We start from the raw sequence: 15,997 nt of genomic DNA, 5'->3' as shown, positions 1-15,997 counted from the left end.
TCTCCCATTCGTGATTCTCTACCCTCTTTCCTTTTCCAAGATGACTTTAAAATCCACATGTTGGTGCTACAAGATAGAAGGCATCTAGGTTCCTGGATAACTTCTGGAAGAAAGCCACTCAACTCACATTGGACTGTGACGCAAGTGATAAATAACCTTTGTGTTAACCTGGTGAGATGGAGGTTGTAGCACAGCCCTTAGCCTAAGACAACCCCACATCCCCCTCCAGCTATTGCCCCATTTGTTTCCTTTAACAGTCTTCAAAGAGTTGTGTATACTCATCCTTTCCATCATTCTCTTCTCAACCTCCTCCAATTCAGCTTTCATTCCCACCATTCCACTGACATGGCTCTCGTCAAGGTTACTGATGACCTTCATCTTGCCGAATCCAAGGTCATTTCTTTATTCTCATCTTTTGCAGTCTCTCAGCATCATTTAACACAGCTGACCACTTCCATTCTTTTTGAAACAGTCTCTTGGTTTTCCTCTTCTTTCACTGGCAGCTCCTTCTTTTCTACCAGGCTTCTTGGGTTCTTTTTAATTTTTTTCCTCTGTGCTCCTTTTTTTTAAATGAAATGCTGCTGACTCACACATCTTTATTTCTACCTTTGACCTCTCCCCTTAGCTTAGTTCTATATATTCAACTACCTACTCAGATATCTAATAGGCACCTGTAACTTAACAAGTCTAAAACAACTCCTGGTTTTCCCTCTCAAACCTTTCTCTCACCAGCCTTCCTTTTTACCTTGTTGCTCGGACCAAAAATGTGAGTTATCCCTGATTCCTTTTTTTCCCCTTCCATCTGCATCCAATCCATCAGCAAGTCCTTCAGGCTCTGACACCTGAATCTTACTGAATATGACCCTTTTTCACCATCTCCTCTGCTAAAACATAAGTCCAAACGACTTTTACTTCTCCCTTAGACGACTGCAACAGCCTCTCTGCCACTCTGCCTTCACTCCTGCCCCTGGTTAGCATACAGTGCCCCTAGCAGTTTAACACATCAGCCAAAGTAAACATCTGGAAATGTAATCATAAATCCATCACATGCTTAAAACTTTCCAGTAGGTTCCTGTGTGCACCTGGAATAAAATCCATCCTCATTACCATGGCCTACAAAGTCCTACATGATCTGGCCCCTGCTTATCTCTTCAACCTCATTCAGTTTGGTTTGGTCCCAGTGGTGTTTCAGCCCCTCACGTAAGCTCTTTCCTGTCTCAAGGACTTCGTACTTGGTGTTCCTCGCACTGGAATGCTCTTTCCCTGAATCTTTCTGTGGATGTCTCTTTCTTATTCCTCAGGACTCCACTCAAATGTCACCTCCTCAGAGTATCCCTCTCCCTCAGTCACTTTCTATCCCATTACCTCATTTTCTTGACAGCAATAAAGAAACAAAATGGTTTAATAATAGTATTGTAGATGATCTTACTTGCTAACACGCTTGATGTCTTTCATGCGAGACAGCTGCATGAAGGCAGAGATTTTGTCTTTTTTTTTTAATTGAGGAGTAGTTGATTATCTTGTTATTAGTGTTCGTGCCACAATCTAAAGAGCAACTGGCACAGAATATATATTTGTTGGACTGAATAAATAGTATCAAAAACTGTAAGCCCTTGAGGAATAATACCATGTGTTACATTATAATCCCCACCAATTAGCTGCCAATCATCTTTACAGTAATAAACTATTTTCCCCCCACATAAGTCTGAAAAAAAATAAAAACCACTACTCACATTTGTTGTTGTTTTTAGTCCATCCATCACCTTGTCTTGTAATCTTCCTTTTTTTTCTAATTAAGTTTATCCTGCACAAGTGAAACATTTTCACTTTTCAGATGTGGACTGGATCTTTGAAAAAAGGGTTCAGCAAGTTTCTAGAATAGTGAAAGGATTTTCAAAAAAGCCTTTAAAAAGGTGAGATAATATAAATCTATAGCTTCTTCATGTGACAAATAGCCCTGGAAATAAATACAAACATGCCATCCTATTAGTGAGGAGGTTTAAATAAGTGAGTCTTTGAAAAATAAAAATAAAATAAATTCAAAATTCTGTAGTGTTACTAAATCTCATAAGATCCAGCTTGTGATTTCATAGTCGGAGTGGTTTTAGGACTAGTTTGGGGTCCTGAAACTGGGACAGATTCTGTTTGGCCCAGAACTCTTCAGTAAGCAAACATTATTGTGTCCTATTAAGAAGCACCTATGGGCTTCCCTGGTGGCGCAGTGGTTGAGAATCTGCCTCGTAATGCAGGGGACACGGGTTTGAGCCCTCTTCTGGGAGGATCCCACATGCCCGTGAGCCACAACTACTGAGCCTGCGCGTCTGGAGCCTGTGCTACTCAACAAGAGAGGCCGCGCTAGTGAGAGGCCCGCGCACCGCGATTTAGAGTGGCCCCCGCTTGCCACAACTGGAGATAGCCCTCGCACAGAAACTAAGACCCAACACAGCAAAAATAAATAAATAAATTAATAAACTCCTACCCCCAACATCTTAAAAAAAAAGAAGCACCTAAAACCAATCAATTTCTGGAGGTGAAATATAAACAAATACACGCAAACTATTTTCCATTCCTATTCGTCTCTCATCCTCCTGTTGGATTCTTAAACATTTATGCTTAGTTCATTCATATAGTTCTCACATTTGGGGTTGTAAGGGTGAATACAAGTCTAAAATAATTAAATTTAAAAATCTGCCTGGTGCCAAAAAGAACAAAGAACATTACCCCCTTACTTTTCATTTAGCAATTCTTTTAGAAAAACAGAAGCTATAAATGATTTCTCTGAGATGTATGTACACCTTTTAAAAAGCTAAACAAGTTTGCCAGTTTTGTACCCCCTTAAGATCTTTCTTGGGGGCCTTTGAGCTATCTCTTTGAAATGTGAATATCAAGGAGGATGGTGCCCCATCTCTCTGTCTCTGTGGGAGTTTAAACCTTGGCTTTTGGCTCCAAGATGTAACTTCCTATTTTTTTTCCTTGGGAGAAGGACAACAGGTATGTAATTGATTGCATCTGTCTGATTATATAAACGAGTGAGATTTCTTCTCTTTGCAATCTCTTTAGTGCATCACAGTATGGTTTAATGCTTATTCTATAATAAAACTATTTCATTCTTTTCTACTTTTCTATATTTTGTGGAGAGGATGTTTTGGGCGTGGCAGGAGAGTTTATTTTTAATTATTTCCCCAACTGGGTCCTCCAGTTTTGGCACTAGTATGGCTGATATTTCCCATTGCCCCTCCATACTTACATTAGGCAGTAAAGGATAGTGGAAAGAGCATGGAGCTTTTGGAGTCAGAAAACCCTGAGTTTAAACTGTTCTTTTTTTTTTTTAGTAGCATTCTGAGGTATGAACAAGTTACTTAACTTCTCTGAACCCTGACTGCCTCATCTATAAAATGAGGATAATACATTATAAGGTAACTAAACTGACACATAGAAGGTTATTTACACATGAAAGAAACAAAGTTAACTTAGATTCCTTTAGCATACTAAACTTTCGTCCTCCTTTCCACGGGGGTAACTCTGTCAAACCCCAAGGCAGTGTCCACGTCATTAATCTCGAGCACACTGAGTGATGAGGCAACGAACTCACACTGCGGACCTCAAGAGTTTAAAAAGTTTTAGTTTGTAAAGTACGTTAACAGAACAATTGAGATGATGCAAAGGGATAAGATCAGACTGCTGGGGTCCCCGTATGCAAATACCTTAATTACAGGCGCGCAGAGGCCGCTGCAGCTTCCGCACTTCCCCTCGAGTGCGCTCCGGGACGCCCGCCAGCGCGGGGGCGGGGATTTGCATGTGCGAAATCAGGAAGAGGGGGAACCACCCAACGAAAACCCCAGCTGTCCTTACCCCAGGCTGGGAGGACGGGCCCCACTTCGCCGCCCGGCCCGCCCCCAAGTGCTCGCGGGCGGCCGGCCCTCTAGACGTCACCGCACCCTCCCACCCGCTCCTGAACTTTAAGCCACGCGTCCAAGAACACCCTGGAGGAGGGGGATTTCTCAGGAGCCGGCGGCTTTCGCACGCTCGGGGCCGTCACCTCCCGGCTCCCAGCGTTCCCTGCGCTCCCGAAGGTCCCGCGCTCGCGCTTCCGCGACGAGGTCCCAAGCCCACCGGGGCTCCGGGAGAGCGGGCGGGGGCGGGGGCGGGGCACGGGCGGGGCACGGGCACGGGCGGGGCGGGGCGCGGGCCGCTGAGGGCGGAAGCACGGGCGCCGGTCGCAAGACGCTCCGCCCCCGCCCCAGCCCGGGGGAAGCGGCGGTGAGGAGTTTACGTCAGCCGCGGGAAGTCCCCCCCCGCCGGGCTGTTCGCCTCTCGGGCCGACCTGCCCTCAGCTGTAGCAGCGCTCCGCCTCCTGGCTCCTGCAGCCGGGACGGGCAACGCCGGGTGACCGGAGCGCGAGAATTAAGCGGGTGGGAAGGTGTGAGCCGCAAACCCAGAGGAGGGCGGGAAGGAGGAAGAGGAGGACCCGGGGGTGATCAGGGGGACTGGGGATCCCGCCGGCAGAGGTCCCTTGGCCGCCTGACTAACGGGCTGATTGACTGCAGCGGCTTCGGGTCCGGACGCTCGGAGCGGGGCGGCGCGGTGAGCTGAGCCATGGCCTCAGGTGAGTGTTCTCGGCGCGGGCTACCGAGGGCCGGGCGCGAGCCTGGCCCCGACGGCGGGGGCGGAGGAGGAGAGCGTCCGAGGGTCTTGCCGCTCAGGGTTTCGGGCGCTCAATTTTGGTTGTGACTCATTCTGTCTTTAAAATCGCCTCTGGCAAACTGTCAGCCTTTTAAAAAAGTAAGCTGGTTCAGGGTTTGCGTGCGAAATCAAAGTCACGCTCTGTAATTTGATGCCATTATAATAGCCGGAGCCTTAGAGTTTCCCAAAGACTTGATTTTTGGTTAGGGAAGTAATAAGAATCTAAATAAAGGAGGACGAAGATTTCCCGTATTTAAAAATTGATTTAAATTGAAACGGTGGTTTTACGTTTTAGAACAGGAACGAGGAGCCTTCCGACCTCAGGAGAGGTCTATCTTTTTTAGTTTAATTTCATCAGTTGCCAAGAGGTGATCGCTGTCGTGCTGACAGTTGGACAAAATGCGGTGCGGCTTTAAAAATCACCAGTGGTATTTTAACAGGTCTTACGTGGAAATGTTGCTTCAACAAAGTGAATCATTTTTACTGTAAAGTGCGTACTTTCTAATTTATGGAACAGAAGTCGAGTTTTGTTTTGTTTTCCTTTGTTGGAAAGAAGGGGAAAAGAGGATTTTTAGAATCCCCGTGCTTTAAAATATGAGTAAGAATGAAAACAACTTTCTATCACTTATGTGAATACTTACTTTTAGTCAATAAATGCGTGGATCTCTTGCTTTGGGGGAAACCAGTTTACCAAGAAACTGCTTAAAGGGTGAGGGAGGGAGCCTCACATCCAGCCATGGTTTAGGTCTGCCTGTAATCTAAAGGAAGTAAATCAGGTAGACTGCATTCGAGTGGGACCTTTACAGAAGTCTGGCAAGGTTTATGGGGGCACTTTCCCGGCAGAGGGAGCAGCGTGAGCAGAGGCTGGGGGGCCTAAAAGTGTGGATTAACCCTGTGCTAGGAGGCTACAGAGGGAGGCTTGTTTATGCTTGACCCGCATCCTCCCAACTCCCTGGTTCAGTGACCCTCAGTAGAAGGCTGATGACTAGCGGAGAAGAGGAAGTAGAAAGCATAAAGGACTTTTTTTTTTAAAGGGTTGAGCAGAACAAATCCATAGCTAGTGCTGTAGGCTGAGAAGGAAATTGGGGTGGTTCACATGACATTTGATTTCAGTTTGTCTGTGGTTTTCATGTGAGAATACAAATGTAGTTTAACATATTTCAACTTTCTCTTTAGCCACCTAAGTGACCCTGAACTTTCAGATAATCTTGTAAATTCATAAATTCAAACCGTGTATAAATTAAAAGTGCAAAGTGACTTGAAACACTTGGTTAATTTATTGATTATCAGAAAGATTTTGTATGAAAGTTAAAGAAGAGCCAGCATTATAAGAAAAAAAAATCAGCCTTCTGGTAATTTAACCAAACTTTGTTGATATATGGCATGAATGTAATACTCCTAATTCTTTCAAAAGAGAAAGAAAATAATTAGCCATTTATATAGAGTATCCTAAGACCCACATCATTTAAAAATGTGATACAATTTAAACTTGTTTAATGACACTATATTTTGTTCTGTTGTGAGGACTGATTTCCTAAATTGAAGGGGAAAAAATTTAAAGGAGTGGAAAGTTGTAGGGTAATTTTCTTTTCTTGTTTTTCCTGTTTTCTGGAGTTGCATTAAAATGGGACTGTTTAAAATATAACAAGTTATTTAAGTTGTAATTCAGTTGTCTGAAAACTGCTGAGGAAAAGTCTGGGTGTCCTTAATCACTCAGTAAAGACCTTAGACAAAAAGATTCACAAAATTATAAACTCCCATCCTGTTTTGAAACAGTAATTTAACTGAAAGAGTAACAACAACGACAAAAAAACTTTTGCTTAATTAGTTTACCATTGTCTAGTTTAGAGTCTGTTTGTAGTAAAGTTGTATAAAACCTCAAAAAGTATTTTTTATTGATTACCAAGCATTTAAGACCATTTCTTACCGGATGTAATATGTAAATAGGTGTCTGTAGTTGAATATATGATCTGTATAACGTGAAAGTAACAGATCATTATTTCATAAATAAAATTATATAAGTACCATGAATAACTGGGACTTTATGTATGATTCTAAATTTTGTTCAATTAAATTATGTTATTTAGGATTTCACAGCTCAAGTTCTATTAAGCTGTCTTTATTGCTTTTTAAAAAAAAATTACACCTTGGTTCCAGTCTTTTGACACAATTAATGAGGACAGGCATTAAGAAAAATGTTCTCAGTCCTATCCAAGGTATGCATAGACAGTCATTACTCTTGTATATTTATGATTCTATCCTGTTTAGTATAAATAAAATTAGCTCTTTTTTTGTCTGAATTTAAAGCTTCTCATTGTTCCAGTAGAAAGTACAAATGTTCCTGTGTGCGCATAGCTCTGTTTAATTAGTAAACATAGTACTGTATTTGGTAAAATATGTTTTAAAATTTAGGTAATTTATTTTTATTTACAGTTTTAAAAATTATTATTTTTTAAATTGGAGTATAATTGATTTACAGTATTGTTTAGTTTCACATGTACAGCATAGTGATTCGGGGTTTTTTTGCATATTCGGGTATATTCCATTATGGGTTATTACAAAATATTGGGTATAATTCCCTGTGCTATACAGTAAATCCTTGTTGCTTATCTATTTTATGTATAGCATATTCACAGTTTTCTTTAGTATAGTTCTGCTACGTCACATAATAGGAAGTACATGAAGATATCGTGTACTACTTACCAACTTTGCACTACTTACCAACTTTGTAGTGTAAATTGCAAGAGAACTGTTTGTCTTGAGTAAAGGGGAAAAACTCAGTGTAGTACGACACAATTTAATCTTTAATGAAAAACTGGAGCTGGAATTGATAGGTAAAGACAGTGATTTATTGTTTTTAGTAGAAGACTGAACACATAAACATGAAGGCTGCTTCAGAAGTGCAACACATGAAAATGTAGAGATAACAGTAGTATAAAAGAATTAAGATGATATATGATAGACATAGAGTGAAGGGAATGAGCAAGTGAAATGACTAGGGAGGAATCATGATGACTCATAATTGGGAACATCTGGGGTGTGTGTAGTATCTTTCTCAAATATAATTTGAGGGACTCAGAGTTTCCTTTTGTTCCATCTTTCTTTCATCTGTGTTTTCTGCAAATGATTGTGTTTGTAGGCACATGACCCAAATAATTGCATGGGATATACTTACAGTAAAAAATTATTTGTTTAATTCATATTTAAATGGGCATCCTATAATTTTTATTTTTAAATCTGACGGTCTTAATCCAGACAGATGATTTGGCCCTGCCATCTGTTTTTAATTTCGTTTCTCTACTTTTTTCACCCTGGAAGTTAAAATTTTTTTTCAGGACTTATTCTTCCACCCCACACCCCAATGGCAGTGGAATCTCTAGCAGTAAAATCTCTTTGCCAAAATTTTTTACATATTTTATTTACCTTGTGGTGCATACATCAGTCAAATACTCATCTGCAAATTCCCTTACTTGGATTCTTAAAGCCCAGATGAGAGAGTCAGCCTGATATATTAGAGTAAACCTGGATTTTAGTCCATGATGGACCTGGGTTGGTTTTTATTCCAGTTCTGCCACTCTATGATTTGAAAATGGGTATAACAACTGCAGAGTCTTAATAGGAGCAAATGAGGTAATGCATGCCCATAAATGTTAGTTTTCTTCTGTACTGGAGCTCTTTTGGGACTCAGACCTCTAGGAAACAGGAGCTCCTAGAAACACTTGGCACTTAATACTGTTTAAGTATCCTGATGATTCTAGAATTTTACGAAACCTTAAGGTTTCATAAAAATAGACTAGACCAGATGCTAGATAGAAAATATATCTTTCAAGAATATGTAAGCATGCCCATTTACTTTTAAATAATTTGAAGTAGTTTTGTGTATATTTGAACTAGGGGAGTAGAAGTTGACAGTGATGTTTGGAGGCAGTCTCCTTTGTCCACTTAAATGATAGTAAGCATTCTGAAGAAGAAAGTAAATAAAAAATTGCTTAGTAAATAAACCACGTGTCCTTTTGCTAATTTGATTGATATAACTTATCCTTCCTTTGATTTCTTTTGCACCTTCTGTGTTAGTCTTTTTCTGTCTTTATGGGAATAGGCTTGAGTTTTCCTTGCCCTTTTGTTAATTGGATACAATTCTGTGTAGGAAGTGGTAACTCTAAATTTTTATCATAATTGGGAAGAAATGGAAAAACTCACCTGTGTCTTAAGGTAAAGAAGGTCATCAACATAATTCAGTTGGGTTTGAGGAAAGAAGAACAGGTCTTTTCTTTTTCTCCAAAGTGAGTAGAGGTGATATTTAGAAAAGAATATATTGGTAACTCCATTTGCTCCTTTGGGTCTCAGGCAATCTGTTATCCTGTACTTCAGTGAATGAGATTCAGTCTCTAGTCAGTTATTCAAAACTGTGGTGTTCACACATTGGCATGCTGTCTTGTAAGAAGTGTTACTGATGATAGTTAAAATATTAATTTTGTAAAAGATTTATTTTAAATATCAGTGCAGTTGAAGGCTATCTCTGTAATAGTGCTTTTTTTCTCTTGCTTGCATTTGGGTAAGCTTTTTAGAGTGGGAGAGAGTTACAAGTAGTGAGAATTCCTCCACCTAGTCTGTCCATCACCCGGCTCATCCTTGTACATGAATTTTGGGGTTGCTTCTCCAGATACGTGCGTTGTTGTTTCCACTTCTTTGTGTTTTAGGGCAATGGTTCTTAATCAGGAGTGTGTTCAAATTGCTTGGGAAGTTTTTTTCAGAAACAAGTCTGGGCTTTAGATGGATTTCTATCTCTATTCAGCAGATCTCAGGTGGGGTCAGGACATGTATGTTTTTTGAAAAAGCTACCTAGGTGATTCTGATATATAGCCCCAATATGAACTTTGTTCCAGGAATTTCATTGCATCTAAATACTCACTTGCCTGTGCCAAGATGCATTATCTTCTTAAACTAATTTGCATTTATTTTAGCTTATTTGCTATATCAGTTATTGTGACTTTATCCACAGCTGCTTTTATGCTGCTTGTTCTCTGAATTTGACCCCCCTGGGATCCCAGCTGTCATATTTGCTAATGTCATTCATAATTTCTTTTTCTTATAACTTTATATAATTTTGAACTTTAGTTTTAGCAACTGTAAAATGGGATAATAATTCCTGTCCTGTTTTTATGAGACTAAAGTTAAAAGGATCAAATGAGAAATGTATATTAAAGTGCCTTAAAACAGTGTTTTAATTACTATAATTAACATCTTTTCACTGTGCAATTAATGCTGGTTCCCAGTGCTAACTGTCTGACAGTTGATCATCCACTTTTATCTTTTATTTCAATGTACGTTCTTTTTTTTTCTTTCTTTTCCAATGTACTTTCTTTTTTTAATCTTAAAAACTCAAATAGCACTCTTTCTTGCCTAAGTGCAAATAAAAACATAAATATATCTTGCAGACATTTTGGCTATATTTCAAATGTTATTCTGGTCTGTATGAGCATTTTACAATACTGTTAAAAATTTAGGGGTCAATCCCAGCTGTGCATAATATTGGTTAAAGAAAAGTACAGTAATCAGCTTGTTTAGAACCAACTTTTGAAGACGTTTCTATGATTTTCAAAACTGTAGTGATTTGAGATAATCTTAGTTAAGAATACTCATTTTCTCTACAGTTCCCTGATTTATGTTTTACCAACTTCCACTCCATAGATGATTGCATTTCACCACTTTTTATCTTCAGGAAGGATGGCACTTCAGAACAGGGTACTGAGGAAGGAAGTAACTGATACACTGTACTGATGCATGATATTATAAACGATTTATAGCTGGGAATTTTTTTAAAATTATAAATAGAGGTAAAGAAATTAGAATATGAATAGGTATGAGGAGTATGAAGGTGTAGCGATTTTAGTACTTACAAAGCACTGTTTTTTTCCTTAGTAGTACAACCTAATAAGGAAAATGTGAATAATTATTAATATAGTCTTTCAATGTTTGCATAATGTAGACAAACAAAAAGATCTTTAGATTTTCAGTCATTCATTCCACAGATATTTACTGAATATCTGTGCAAGGCACTGATGAGTAGGACACAATTCCTGCCTTTAGGTAGCTTGAAGAAATAAAACAAGTTGTTTGAAGAAATAAAACAAGTAGCTTTTTTTCAAGAAGAAATAAAACAGTGAGTCTTCCCTAACTTCAGTTATTTGCAATAATTGCCATAAACAAAACGCTGTGATAGTTCAGAGGAGGGGAAGATTATTTCCAGCTGGGGGAATGGAGAATATTACAGTAAACTCTGGTTGTTAGACTTTTTACCAATAAAGAGCTTCTACAATAGAAAGAATAGAGTTCAAGGGTTTTTTTAAGTACTTGATATTATATGATAACTAATATTTGTCATTTTTAGAATTTAAAAATCTTTAGAAAATGTTTTATTTAATCTTTCAGCAACTGCTTTTCTGTTCTCTTGTCTACAGACTTTTTTCTTAAACACACTTTCTAGTTTAAGGAAGTGTTGTATAACCAATGAAATATTTGAGTGCTCACTTTAAGCCTAGCACTTTTATTCACACTCCTCCCTCAAAAGTTAGCCACTTACCATTAGTGATGTCATTCTATATCAACTTCCCACTAAGACACCTTTAAATAAGCAGTGGGCAGGGATTTATTTGACCTTTAGTTCAACCACAAAGATGATTTAAGATATTACTTAAAAAATACTGTTGAGTATTTTGAACTTCGTTTTCAGAGGAAAATGTACTTTCTTTTAAATACTCCTACAAGGATATATAAGGTTGTGAAATTTTTTGTCTTTTTTTATTAGAGTATAGTTCACTTACAATGTTGTGTTAGTTTCTCTTGTACAGCAAAGTGAATCATATATATATATATATATATATATATATATATATATATATAAACACATATATATTGGTAACTCCATTTGCTCCTTTGGGTCTCAGGCAATCTGTTATCCTGTACTTCAGTGAATGAGATTCAGTCTCTAGTCAGTTATTCAAAACTGTGGTGTTCACACATTGGCATGCTGTCTTGTAAGAAGTGTTACTGATGATAGTTAAAATATTAATTTTGTAAAAGATTTATTTTAAATATCAGTGCAGTTGAAGGCTATCTCTTTTTTAGATTCTTTTCTCATATAAGTCATTACACAGTATTGAGTAGAGTTCCCTGTGCTATACAGTAGGTTCTATTTTTGTGGCTACGCTGGGTCTTTGTTGCTGTGCACGGGCTTTCTCTAGTTGCGGCGAGCAGGGGCTACTCTTCTTGCAGTGCACGGGCTTCTCATTGCAGTGGCTTCTCTTGTTGCAGAGCATGGGCTGTAGGCGTGAGGGCTTCAGTAGTTGCAGCACGCAGGCTCAGTAGTTGCGACACATGGGCCCCAGAGGGCATGGGCTTCAGTAGTTGTGGCACATGGGCTCAGTAGTTGCGGCGCACAGGCTCTAGAGCACAGGCTCAGTAGTTGCCCCGCAACATGTGGGATCTTCCCAGACCAGGGATCGAACCTGTGTCCCCTGCATTGGCAGGCGGATTCTTAACCACTGGACCACCAGAGAAGTCCTATAGAGTAGGTTCTTATTTGTTATCTATTTCATATATAGTAGTGTGTATATGTCAATCCCAATCTCCCAGTTTATCCTTCCCAAGGATGCAAAATTGAAATACTCATCTGCGTGCGTTACATTTTTCAGTAAAATTGAAATAAATATTATTAACTTGATTAGGTTAAAGTCAGTTTTCCCTGGCTCTTTGCCTTTTGAATAAACAAATAGGTAGTAAATTCAAGCACAAGGAGTCTAAACCAAACAGAATCAAATTAAAGATACCAGTAATACTTTACTTAGTAATACAAAGTAGAAAATATGGAGCCATCAATGATTCTTTACTTTCTCTTAACCCTAATGTTCGTTCAGTCACCAAGTACTGTCAATTTTATCTTTTAAATAATCCTTCATTCCTATTATCACTACCAAATTTCAGAAATACTCTCATCATTGCCCACATTACTGTAACAGCCTCTAAATTGATCACCTTACTTCCTCTTTTCCTTTTAATCTGTTCACTGCCACCAGAATTCTTACTCTAAAATGTCAATCAGATCATGTGATTCCCCTGCATAAAACCTTACATTGATTCTCTGTCGCTCATAGAATGAAATCCAAATCTCCAAATGTACTCTGGCTTTGGTTCTCTTTCTAAGGGTGGAAGTGTACTTCATTTCCATTGGGGCTGTATTGTGATTCTTTGGCTCTTTTTTACTGTGCCTCCACCTTTGGACACACTCTTCCCTTTCTCTAGAATGCCTGCGTTTCTCCCTTCCCCCTCCCCACCCTTTTGCTTCAGTACCTCTTTTTTTCCTTTGACATAGGCTTTCCTGACTCTTTTGTTCTTATTACAATTTTATGCAGAATTTTGTTAGCATAAACAAAATTTTGTTCCTTCCTCTATAGTCTAATAATTTGTGTTGTTTGCCTCACTATTCTGTAAGATCCTTGAAAGAAGCAGTTGTGTATGTACTGTCATGGTATCACTATAAATCATTGTTTTCAAGAAAGCATTCAAAATAATAATAGACCATTTACTGAATATTTGTTATATGTCTGATACTTGGTAAGAACCTAACACATGTTAATCTCTAATACTCACAACAACCCTATGTGGTAGGTGCTATTGTTATTATCTCCATTTTATAGAGTAGGAAACTTAAGAAATATGATATTTCCAGGGTCTTCAATGTTAAGATGTGGCTGAGGAGTACTCAAAAGGCCTCTTCCCCATACTGCACTGATAATACCCACTGTGTTACCCTTTCTGAAGATTTGCTTGCATCATAACAGAGGATAAGCCTTTAGTCAAATAAATGGATATCTTAATTGTGGGAATTTAGAAATCACTAAACTGATTGAGGGAGGGTTTTTTGGGGGGTTTTGGGTTTTGATTTGGGGTTTTTTTTTAGTGGAAGGCATCTTTATACCCCTGAAATAAAGATACATTGCTAAGTACCCTACTTGTAAGCACACTTGAGTGTCTTTATTAAACTGTCATGTCCATGATTTGGATCATTTCCATGATTTGGATAATAAGAGGGGGCAAAAGTGCATATGTTTTAGACAGCTTTATTGACATATAACTAATGTACAATAAATTACACATGTTTAAAGTATGCAATTTTATAACTTTTGACGTATTTATACAATTTTGAGATCATCACCACAATCAAGTAATTAACATGTCTGTCATTCCCCAAAGTTCCCCATCCACTCCACACCCCTATGCTTAGGCAACCAGTGATCTGCTTTCTATCATTATAGATTAGTTTACATATTCTAGAGTTTTATATAAATGGAATCATAACAGTATGTGCACTTTTGATCTGGCTTCTTTCACTCAGCGTATTTATTTTGAGATTCATCCATGTTGTTCTGTGTATCCGTATTGATTCTAAAGGTATATATTTTGAATTACATTTGCTATAGAAAGTAAATAGTTATTTTCTTTTCCTCTGTTGTGTCTTATACTTTAGGTGGGACTGACTGAAAATTCTTTTGAGCGTAAAGTCCCTTCTGGAACTTGTTTTGCTGTACTATGTATAAGTCCTTTAAGATTCCAATGGAGATATAAAAAACTTAACATTTCCTTCTGCGAGGATTTAAATACATTTTCATTTTCAATGAACAGTCTTTTAGTCCACTGTTAAGTCTAATGTAAAATCAAGCAAAGTCACTTTTGGAATATAATATTGTACTTCTGAAGACTATCTTCTTGACCCATTTGGGAGAATTTTGGGGAAAAACCCTTCTACTTGGTCTCATGTAAGTGGGTATCTCTGAAGTGGTTATCACAGAACTTCACTCTGGCATTAGTTATAGATATTAAACAATAAAGTGCTAACCAGTAAATATGATTTGAATGACTTGTGTTTACACTGTACGGGAGCTCAATTTGAATGAGAGAGAAGAGTGTCTTTGCCACCCAATCTTTGATAATTACATTTCAACCTTGTTATTTAATATTGAGAGGGAAAATTTTTTAGTCTACTGTTTTATAAAAAACAAAATGGTCAATATCCATTATCATTCCTATTTTAATCTCACCCTCCCCCCTTTTAAAATTTTCAGGTGGTAATGAACCACGTATAGAGATAATTGAACAACCCAGGCAGAGGGGAATGCGTTTTAGATACAAATGTGAAGGGCGATCAGCAGGCAGCATTCCAGGGGAGCACAGCACAGACAACAACCGAACATACCCATCTATCCAGGTAATAGACCATTCTCCTGTGTGTGTCTGTCTCTTAGTTGCTTCATATTTTAGCTACAGCAACTATGTTAAAGACCGAGCTTCTTCACAGTGATCTCCAGCAGCTTTTCTTCCTTTTTTTTCTTTTTAATTGATCTATATACTGCATAGAATTCTAGGGACATTTATTAAGTACAGCATGGATTCTTCATCCCTGTGGATAGTTATACATTGTGTGTTAATCTAAGTAGAGTGATTCCCAGTGCTTAGTATACATTGGCAGCTTTTGGATGATGATCCCTTTCACGGAACAAAAAGCTAATGAGGAAAAAGCATTCTCTCCTTGCAGAGGTGATCAGAATTGTTCTGTAGATTGAAAACATGGATTTGGGAATTCAATTAGAATTCTTCCTGCAGTCACTTGGTTAATCTAGGGTCTATGTAAAAAGAGAACATTTTTTGTCTTTTTTCCCCCTTACCTTTATTGCCTATCCCTGATACTCTGGGTTGCCTTGACTGATTTGAAATATTGTCACTTTTTAAATATAGTTTTTTCATATTAGCATAAATTTCGAAAGCAGTTTGACTTTGGTAATATACTATAATTATAAACTATACCATATTTGTATTTTAATATTTATATACATTTCCTTCAGTTTTTAATGATTTTTTTTTATTCTTTAAATGCCAATTTAAAACCTTAATGGCAGAGTGGATTTTTGAAAAGTTTTATTCAATGTTTCATCAGCAGATCTGAATTCACTATTTTATAACTAGATTATTTACAGAGTTTACTCTATTGAACTTAAAGGAAATGCTAAGTTATATAACAAGCCAATGGCAAAATTACATATTGAATTACAAATTCCAATCTTCTATCACACTTTTTTGTTAGCAATATGGATTTGAGTTAGATCTAAGTCTTTTTATATAATGTTAAAATGGGAGAGGTGCTAATAAAAGGTAAATAAGAAAACAGTAATCTTCTATTCCTTTAAGAGCGAATTTTAGCTCTTCTCCATAATTCAGCTTATTCTATACATTCTCTTTAATATTTCTAAGGTCTATATCC

General features: G+C 38.0%; 1 protein-coding gene across 2 annotated transcripts in view; it reads left to right on the top strand.

Moving 5' to 3' along the window:
• Positions 1-3,975: 3,975 nt before the first annotated feature.
• REL (REL proto-oncogene, NF-kB subunit) overlaps positions 3,976-15,997 on the top strand; it is a 37,044-nt gene continuing 25,022 nt past the window's right edge. Inside the window, exons 1-3 of one of the 2 annotated variants that reach the window (XM_019942759.3) lie at positions 3,976-4,100; positions 4,548-4,606; positions 14,805-14,947. In XM_019942759.3, the coding sequence (XP_019798318.2) occupies positions 4,597-4,606; positions 14,805-14,947 (153 nt within the window). In that variant the 5' untranslated portion in view covers positions 3,976-4,100; positions 4,548-4,596. Of the gene's footprint in view, positions 4,101-4,244; positions 4,607-14,804; positions 14,948-15,997 lie in introns of those variants that run through there. The other variant, XM_033838486.2, reaches the window with a different exon arrangement.

Source organism: Tursiops truncatus, chromosome 14, assembly GCF_011762595.2.
Source record: "Tursiops truncatus isolate mTurTru1 chromosome 14, mTurTru1.mat.Y, whole genome shotgun sequence".
Classification (NCBI taxonomy): Eukaryota; Metazoa; Chordata; class Mammalia; order Artiodactyla; family Delphinidae; genus Tursiops; species Tursiops truncatus.
Note: the sequence above shows the minus strand (reverse complement) of the source record. Positions and strands in the feature narration are given on the sequence as shown.